The sequence below is a fragment of the Belonocnema kinseyi genome, chromosome 3 (assembly GCF_010883055.1).
Source record: "Belonocnema kinseyi isolate 2016_QV_RU_SX_M_011 chromosome 3, B_treatae_v1, whole genome shotgun sequence".
Classification (NCBI taxonomy): Eukaryota; Metazoa; Arthropoda; class Insecta; order Hymenoptera; family Cynipidae; genus Belonocnema; species Belonocnema kinseyi.
Genome location: NC_046659.1, coordinates 137,736,515 through 137,746,943, shown reverse-complemented (window position 1 = coordinate 137,746,943; position 10,429 = coordinate 137,736,515). Strand labels below are relative to the sequence as shown.

At 28.3% G+C, this 10,429-nt stretch overlaps 1 protein-coding gene across 1 annotated transcript in view; it reads left to right on the top strand.

Annotated features, from left to right (window-relative positions):
• The first annotated feature begins 7,248 nt into the window (after positions 1 to 7,248).
• LOC117170300 overlaps positions 7,249 to 10,429 on the top strand; it is an 8,856-nt gene continuing 5,675 nt past the window's right edge. Inside the window, exon 1 of the mRNA XM_033356976.1 lies at positions 7,249 to 7,329. Coding sequence (XP_033212867.1) covers positions 7,272 to 7,329 — 58 coding nt within the window. The 5' untranslated portion in view covers positions 7,249 to 7,271. The remainder of the gene's footprint in view (positions 7,330 to 10,429) is intronic.

The following is a 10,429-nucleotide window of genomic DNA, read 5'->3' as shown; positions in this document are numbered from 1 at the left end:
AATTAGAATCTCGGGAAATTAATCATTTTCGTGGTGATTATTTTTTATCCTAATTTTTTTACTATTTTAGTAAAAGATAGCTGAGGCGGGGTTTAATAAATATCCTAAGTATTGTTTTTCAGTTGCTGCAAATTATGAAATTTCTATTATAAGTATCTCGTTAAAATGATCCAAGCGTGAAGTTTTTTTCTTGTAATTTCCTCTTTTTCAAAAAATTTTTGTTGTAAATAATTTAAATTTGAAACCGCAAATTCTATTACTTAGATATCAGAAATTTGTTAAGTATTTTCAAAGATTTTCTTTTATATCTATGATCATTTAAAATTTACAAATTTACAGCACAATGAACTTCCAGTTTGAAAATGATATTATAATTTCAAAAAAATATAATTTTTTTAGGATAACAGGCCTTAAATAAAAAAATAAAAGGGTTCTATCGAAAAATGGCATTTTAAAACCCTGCGATTCCTAGTTTAGATGCAGTCACTAGTGTCACACTGTTTGGCTCAAAAATGGAAACTAGCCTAAGCAATGATTATGAAACACTGGTAGGAAATTCTCTCGTCTACTTTCTGGTGAACAAAATTTTTTATATAAAAATGCTTTTAAAAGATTTTACAGGTTTCGAGTTAGTGTGAATTTGACATTTTTGAAGAAGACAAAAATCAAACCAGAAAAATATTCATAAAATTCTAAAATTAAACCTGGGTAAAACAAAAATATTTTGTTTAAAAGTTCAGAATAATATTTGAAAGAGTAAACGAATTTAGGAATGAGAGGATATAATAAAATCCAAATGAGCCTCTTTAAGGCTAATAGTTAGAAAAATTTCAATTTATTAATAAAGATGAGCGTGTTTGCAAACAATAATTTAATTTTATGCGTTTTTTGGAGGAATTCCAAAAATTTCAGTATAACCATTGGGTTGGAGGAATTACAATTATAGAATCTCAGTAAATGGATAATGTACAATGCCTACCAAAGATTTTTTTTTAATTTCCGCAGTTTGTTCTAGATTAAAAGATATCGTCATTTTTTCCACGTAATATTCTCAGATCCGAAATTTTCATATTTCTGTAGATATTCTAAGTAATAATAACTGATAGCGATTAATATGAGACACTTTTAATCTTTCTCACTCATTTTAGACCAAGCCCACTTAAAGAATGAAGATCCTTATCAGCAATCTTCTTCTCACCAACGCAGTTTTTCTTTATTTTGAAGGTAATTGTACTCAAAATAATATAATTCTAAATGTGAATATAAAACATAAAGTATCTTTCACAATTAAAATTTTTTTTATATCAAGATGAAGCTTGACATACGGAATTTTCGAAACATTTTTAATTAACATATGTTAGACTCAAAGCCGCTTTGATTTCCGACTAGAGAAATTCAACTGTTCTTCTTTGTTCAGCTTTTATTTTTTTATATGTTTTAATATACTTTTACATAAAAGTCTTTTAAATTATTCTGAGTTTTATATCTTAGAATTTTTAAAGATTCAAGGATAATTTTTTGTCTTAAATGTTATTTCATATTTCAGCCATTTAGGAACCCACTCATATTTAAGGGCTGAGAAAATTTAATATAATTATTAGAAGATAGTAAACAAGACTTACGTCCTTACTTATTATTATTTTTATAACAGAAAACGCCGCATCCTCTGAATAATTGAAATAAAAAGATTAACTGGTTTCTCAGAACTTCTAAAAAAATATTAAAAATACAGAAATTAATGAAAAAAACTTCCCAACAATATATATTATTATTGAATTATGAAAGTTATAATAACGAACAGATTTTTAATTCAGATAAAATATAATCTCCAATTTAGAAATATCTGAAAATAAAATTCACCGACTTCGAGACCGACTGATAAAATAAACGAATTATTAAATTTCCGCAAATTTAAATTGCAGGAATAGAAATATAGTTTAATAATATAAGAACAAATAAAATTTATTTGTATAATGCTACTATATAATAAATATATTTATTATATCTACATATCACGAAGAAGGAATATAAGAATTCATACAATATTTTTATCTATTACAATTGTATAAAGAAAATCTTAAATGCGATATTTTTTAATCGAATAGACTTTGTAACGAAGATAAAAGATTTGTATCTTTGGAAACAATGAAATTGATCAAAAATTATTTTTCCCAGTGTTATAATAAATCCATATTTTAATTTAATTCTGAGAATTCAGAACAAGGAAATATATATCATTAGATGATTTCGAATTTATAAAAATATAATTTTTATAAGGTTCTTGAAAAAATCATTTTTTTTGTGAATATTTCAGATATGTGAGAAAAGATTTAACAAGATTCTTGAGAATTTTTTTCTGTATAGGGTTTTACAAAATATTAGGAAAAATTCAAGTATTTTTATAAGATGTTTTGGACTTTCAAAAGCTTTATTGAAATTTTTATTAAAATCTTGAACAATCATTCAAAATATAAAAAATGGCCTTAAAATCTTCTAAGTTTTCCAAATAATTAAGAATTAATTAAATTTACTCGATTTTTTAGTAGCTTTTATTTTGTAATCTTACCAAACTAAAACACTTTGACTTAAAATTTTTCAACTCTTTTAAGAAAGAGTAGGAAATCGTTTGATATGCTTAAAAACCGAAAGAGATTTCTAACTGTCAAAAAATAAAATTTTCCATTGAAAAATTTCCGAAATAAAAATTTACCGACTTCGAGACAGAATTATTAAAATAAAATTAAATTCCCACAAATATTTCAATTCACGAAATTAAAAATGTGGAAAATAGTTCATTGATTTTATTTTGTAATCTTACTAAACTAAAATACTTTCACTTAAAATTTTTTTTAACCCTTTTAAGAAAGCGTAGGAAATCGTTTTATATATTTAAAAACCTTTTGTAATTTTTTCTGAAGGTTATTTTTTCAAATAAAAAATTATCAAAAATTTTGACACGAATATCAGGAAAATCATTATTTTGTAATTTTAAAAGACCTGATATAGTTTCTAATCTTTAAAAATTATTGAGATTTTTCTGAATTTTTTATTTAGTGTGCAAAATTCAAAAAATTTCCTTAAAATATCTCAGATTATAATATAAATATATAAACTATAATAATACTATAATACTATATAATATATATAATAATAAATATATATATAATATACAATATATAAACTATTCAAAATTTACAAATATTTATTAGAAGAAAGCTTTGCTTGAAAAGGTTATTTGTGTTAAAAATTGAATTATTTCCGATTGGTCTTTTAATAATCTTCTGCGAAGAAACGGCGCATTTCATAGATAAAACAAAGAAAAATTCGCTGCAAATTAGCCTACTTTGAAATTATTTTAATAAAAAATTTTAAAATTATTTATTTTTAAATTTTCAAGTTTTTTTACCTTAATAAATATTTTGAAATTTTAAATTGAGCGCTTAGTCAAATCTAGAAACGTATTAATAAACATTTGCAAAAATCATAAAATAAAGAGAAAATACTACAATTAATATCATAAAACGTGTAACTTAAAAAATACATATTTTTTGACTGGCCCACTAAAATAATTTTCAAGAAGTCTCCTTCGACAGAAAAAAATTATTATTAATCTTTCAAATGATTCTACTTAAAATGTCGAAGATTCTTCTTCTGCACATATTTATTTTTCAAGTGAAAAGTAGATTTTGAAACGGTGAAAAGAAATTTACCCAATCTTTCTGTTGGTAGTGTAGCATAATTCTCAACATTCAAAATCGATTTATTTAACCAAGAAGATTTAATTTTTGTAAAGAGTGTGTTTGTTGACAAGACACATGCAGTTTTAACAAAATAGGCCAATTTGTAACTAACTATGATAAATTTCAAGCTTAAAATACATTTTTATTTTTATTCAAAACAATTTATTTTCAAGCACCATAAAAACAAATTTCAAACTAGTGTATTTCAACGAAAAACGAATTTCTTAACAGGTTTAAATGATTCATGTCGGATGCAAGCAAAAGAAAAAGAAAAAAAGGAATGTTCGGAGAACTTTTCAAACACACTGTGCTTAGGTTAAATTAAAACGAAAGTATTTTTGCAGGTGTCAACGGCTTATTTTTGCTCAAACATCTGAGTGTATGAAATATTCAACTATTTCTCAATCACACAACAACAATCATTTTTAGTTTTACTATGAATAGAAAGCTTAATAACAACATTTTCTAAATGAGATGAACAAATAAATGTTAAAATTTGTAGCTACTACACTGAAGCTTCAAAGATACGAGATCTAAGGATAGGAGCGCCCCACAGGTACGAGCGCGTTGATTCCAAAGGAGTCAGGCTCGCTGCATTGAATTCGACGTGCGCGTGCGCGCAGTAGGCAGATCTGTGTTCTCTCATATGACACTCGAAATCAACATCACAGGGATGTGAGTCCCTTTAACGCTCGTATCTTTGGATGTCTTCAGTCCCAAACTTCTTGCATTTTCGCGATAATAAGATAATTAAACCGTTTACTTGCTGAATTTTCAAGGGATTGTAACAGGTCTGCAAATCATTTAACCGTCGAAACAACTGGAACAAAGAGTATCATTACGAATAATACTCAATTTTATTATTCTAATACATGCTTCAGAAAACACTGAGTACATTTTTATAAGAAGATCTTTAACGTCCGAAAAAACAAATTCAGTTATATATAATTAAACGAACAATAACAGTATTTAATAGTTTTAGATGATAATTTTGTTTGTCTACTTGGTCTAAATAAATATTATTAAACTATTGACTAAATAAATAATACATAAAACACACTTTTATTTATTGTTAATAACCATTATTTTATTTTATGAATTGATGGAAAGTGAGTTTTTTTTAGCAATAGAGGTATGAATTAATTTATTTTAATTTGTATAATTTCAGTTTTTCACAGTTTTGTTTCTTGACTGTGTATATTTTGCAATCTTTCTTGTTTCCAATATGAGATAAGGAAAGTTCAATGTAATTATTTACATAGTTTACACAAAAGTTTAAAAAAATAATGATTTTGCAGTATTAATAAAAAATTGTTCATAAAAAATTATTCACAAACAATTAGTTTCATACAAACTTTGCCATTTTTCAAGTACAGAGAATTTTGTCTTGTTAAAATAAAATGTTTTATTTTCTCTCGTGATAAAACTAACCAGAATTAGAATAGAAAGTCAGAGTCTCAATTAGATAATAAACTATATCTTTTTTTTTTAAGACACATGATTATTATAATTTTTGTATTTTGCTCTAACACTATGATACTAGCCGGGCGTGTGGTTATGATCCCGACTTGATCTATGCTGATGAGAGAAGCGTGAGAGGTAATCGTCGCTCGATATGTTGGCCATGTTGTGTGTGGTCAGCCGTCGTAACCTCCTAGGCAGAGTCTACTTTACCAGGCTTCCGTCGTTAATCTGTGTTTCTCAAGCCGTCGTACCCTCATCGGCCGAGTCTGCTTTAGCACGCTGCTGTCGTTGTATCTGTTTGACTCTGGAGGATACCGTTGACTCGGCTTGGGAACGGCCCTCGGACGGGTAGGCTCGTGTTGTTGGACCTCAGGAACTCGGTCCGTCGTTCCATCAACCAGCCTTGGTGCTGGCGACTGGTTGGAGACGTTACGGGATGCACGTGTTGAACTTGGGGGCCACTGACCACGGGTTGTGGTCTAAAAACCTTTTTTTTATGGAGTGGTTCCCGGCGTCAGGGTGAGAGTCAGAAGAATCGACCTAGAAGCCTAGGTCGCGTCTGCATTCGCAAGCACACGAGAGTTTCGTTGGAGGAATTATGGTTGAGCGCAGAAGCTCATCCTCGTCTAAGATGATAACGTCAGTACTTTCCTTCAAACGCAAGCGCTTGCGGTTAGAACGGGCACCTGTTAGAGCCGGGGAGTCTGGAGTTTCGTAACGCCTGGAGTCGTCCAGACATCCCGAAACGGCGGATAAAGAAGGCAAGGGGCGGCCAAAGCGAAATTGGTGGGAAACAGGAAGGAGGACCACGGATCGGAATATAGCATTGGAAGCAGAGGAGGAGGTAGAGAAAGTAGGAGGCCGGTAGTCCTCTATAGGAAGACTGGCTTGGAGGACGTCACGGAGTACGGCTAAGGGACGGCGGATTAGGGTTTGCTTGCCGGGACGAGAGGATTTAGTCTTTTCAGACATACGCCTGGATGAAGAATTGGAAGGTACAAACAGAAAGGCGAGCAGAGACTATCGGAGCCACGAGAAAGGCTTACGGGTCCCCGAAATAAGATAAGCTAAAGGCTATCCGGGCTGCTAAGAGCTTACCGGCCTTGGAAAAATAGAAAGGTAGGACAAGCACATGAGCTTCTAGATCAGCTTACCGACCCAAAAGGGAGCAGAATGATTGAAAAGTGGTCGAGGTGGGGCTGCAAGGAGATTACCGTCATCTAAAAAAGTAAAGAAACCGGGTGGTGCTGCTAAGAGCTGACTGTCCTTGAAATAATTATAGCTTTGTGGTTTGTTTGCTGAAAACTTACCGGCCACGAGAGAGAGAATTGAGGGACGGTAGGATTGCGAAAGCAAGTAGAGAGAGAAAAGTATCGAAAGCAACCGGGGGACTAAGGTTACACAGCCGGGAGCCCGAATAAGAGTACGTACTTTCGCTTTTATGCACCCGTTTTTATTTACAATCGCCGAAAGGCGGTCCGGGCAGCCATTGGCCCGGTCCTCTCGGCCACTCGTGTCGCTGGTGGAGGTGTGTAGCAACTGCCCCGTCCATCCCTACTCTCTTCAAAGTTGAGCGCGCAGCTCAACTTTGAAACGCGCGGTACAAGGGCTTCGTAGTAGTTACGAAATTTTGAACTTTAAAATAATAATTTTGCACGATACAAAAATATAACAATATTTTGCAAACGGAAAAAATAACATAGAATTTTAATATAAATCGAGTTGTCGAGACAAAAAAAGATTATTATCAAAATTAAAAAGATAACTTCTTTGGAACTGAGCTTGGATGATTTTACTGATAAAAGTCTTTACTTGAGATATGAACGTACCTGTTTTATTAGCATAAGAAGAGCTCACATGGTTTGTTAAACGTTGCTATTAATTCGTACAGTTTGTTCTAGATTAAAAGATAACAGAACTTCTCTTTCACGTAGTCGTCAGACATTGGAAATTTTTAGAAAAGTCTTTTAAGCAATCATAACTATCACTTCTCTAAAAACAATTAGTTTATATAGCAGTAAATAAATTCAAGCTATCTCACTCATCTTTAAACAACTTTATTTTTAAATGAAGATCCGTATTAGCACTCTTTTTCTCACAATTGCGATTTTTCTGCATTTTTTTGGTAAGTTTAGCCAATATAATATAAATTCTAATGTAACCATAAAATGTAAAATGTGTCTCGGAAAAATAAAAAAACTTTAAAATATTAAACAAGAGTTCAAAATAAGCAATTTTTGAACCGTTCTAAATTATCATTTGTCAGGCTCAAACAATCATTGATTCTCTATTAGTCCAATTTTTCAGCATTTCATTTTTTTAATATATAGAATGTTCAGTTTGTTTATAATTAATTATTTAATTTAAAACACGTAAAATCGTAAGGACCTTCATTTTGACTGTACGGAAATTAAAATCATTAAGCAATAATATCTGGCGTTTTTCCTTTCATTTCCTTATTCAGATAGCGTTGACTCAACAAAAATACTAAAATAATTTTCATGAAGTCTCCTTCGACAGAAAAAAATCATTATTAATCTTTCAAATGATTCTACTTAAAATGTCGAAGATTCTTCTTCTGCACATATTTATTTTTCAAGTAAAGAGAAGATTTTGAAAAGGCCAAAACTTTGAAATAAAAATTATATTGTCGACCCAACATTCAACTATTTGCCTTCAAATTAAATTTTTTGTTAAAAATTTTACTTTTTTGTTAAAATTGCATCTTTGGACGTTAAAACTCTTTTTGACTTTAAAATTGAATAATTTTATTGAAAGTTCATATATTTTGTTTGGAAATTGACCTTGCTTGGTAGAAATTTAATCTTTTCGGTTGAAAATGTATCATTTTTGCTCAAAAATGCAATTGTTTGGTTGAAATATTGACTGTACTTCTTCTTGGGCTTAAAAGTCGATTATTTCACTAAAAGTTGAATTACCTTGTAAAAAATACTGTTACTTTCAACAAGGTTTTACGATTATGGTTAAAAATTAAACTATTTGGTTGAAAGTTTAACTCTTTGATTGAAAACTCATATTTTTCGCTGAAAAAAATGAACTTTTTGTAGATAATTCGTTTTATTCACTTTAAAATTAAATAATTTCGTTGAAAATTCATGTATTTTGTTTAAAAGTTGTCTTTTTTTGTAGATCATTAATTTTCTTGGTCGAAAATTCATGTTATTGGTTGAGAATTTAACAACTTTATTGAAAATTTATTTTTTCGATCAAAAGTTATTTTTTTATCTGAAAATGTAACTATTCTATGATTGATTAGAAATTAATCGTTTTTATCTGGAAATTGAACTATTCAATTTTTGTTTGAAACTTTATCCAGTACATTGTATTAGTTAAAACACCAATTATTTGCTAGAAAATTAATTTAATTTGTTAAAAAGTAAACTTTTGGGTTGAAAATTGATATATTTTGTTAATTGAATTTTTTTCCTAACATTGAAAAAACTGCAAAATAAAAAAATTTCCTTAAAATCTTCCGGATTCTTTTTTTTTTAATTTTTAAAATGTTTTCAAATGTCGTGTTTCAAATTATTTGAAATAATTTCAAGTTTTAAATTAATTCTGAACCTTTTTTTAAATTAAAATTGTAGCGCTTAAACTTAAAATGTAGCTCATTACAAATTTAACAATTCAAGGCTTTCTATTTCGAACCATTCTGTTCAAATTTGTATAGTTTTTAACAGTTATTCATAATGGATTGTTTTAAATGAACGGTCAAATATTGCTGATAATTAACGAAATTTCCTTTTTTTTAATTAAAAAATTTCAAATTGCATGGGTTAAAAATAAAAATTTTGTATACTGAAATAATATTTTAAGTCATAATAGAAAACAAATAAATTAATTTTCTAACAAATAATTGGTGTTTTAAGTAATACAATTTACAGGATAAAAACTAACCAAAAATGAAATAGTTCAATTTCCAGATAAAAGCTGTGATAAAAAATTGAATTGAACAAGGAAAAAAAACGAATTTTAAATAAAATTGTTAAATTTTCAAGGGAACAGGTGAATTTTTGACCAAGAAGATTAATAATCTATAAAAAAAACGATTTTCAAACTTAACCAATATATACGATTAATTTTTAATCAATCCTATAATAGTTACATTTTCCGATAAAGATGAATAATTTTTAACGGAAAAAATTTATTTTCAACAAAGTTGTTGAATTGTCAACCAATCAGATGAATTTTCGACCAAGAAAATCAATGATCTACAAAAAAAGACAAATTTTAAACAAAATACATAAATTTTCAACGAAATTATTTTATTTTAAAGTCAAAAAGACGAATTATCTACAAAAAGTTGAATTTCTTAAACGAAAAATATGAGTTTTCAATCAAAGAGTTAACATTTCAACCAAATAGTAAACTTTTCAACCATAATTATAAACCCTTGTAAAAAAAACGTATTTTTTTACAAAGTAGTTCAACTCTTAGTAAAATAATCGACTTTTAAACTCAAGAAGATGTATAGTTCATATTTTAACCAAACAATTTCATTTTTGTGCAAAAATGATACATCTTCAAACAAAAAAATTAAATTTCTACTAAAAAAGGTCAATTTAATTTTAATAAATTTTTTAATTTTAAAGTCAAAAAGAGTGTTATCTACAAAAAGCTGAATTTTTAACCTAATTTAAAGGCAAATAGTTGAATTTTCAACTATAATTATGAATCCTTAATAAGAAACAATTAATTTTTTTACTAAGTAGTTCAACTTTAAGTAAATAATCGAATTTTCCACCAAAAAATTATGATTATAATTTTTAACAATATAGTTGCATTTACAACAAAACGACTTTGCAACGAAAAAATATTTACAGTTGATAATTCAACCGAAAAATGTAATTTTTAATCAAAAAGTATAAATTTTCCATAAAGCAATTTAATTTCTACAAAGAAAGACGAATTGTTGACAAAATACATGACTCTTTAATCAAATATGGTGTAGATTAATTCTCATTTTCAAAAATGTATTTTCAACGAAAGAGATGAACCTTCAAATCAAATAAATAAAAATTTTAACAAAGTAGTTGAATTTTTGATAGAAAAGAGTTCTTTTTTCTAAAATAGTTACATTTTCAACAAAATAATTAATTTTTCAATCAAATAATTGAGTTTTTATCCAAACCAGATGAATTCCAAAATCACCAATTTCTTAAATTTCTTTCAAATGCGGATCAAGATTTAAATAAGACTAATAT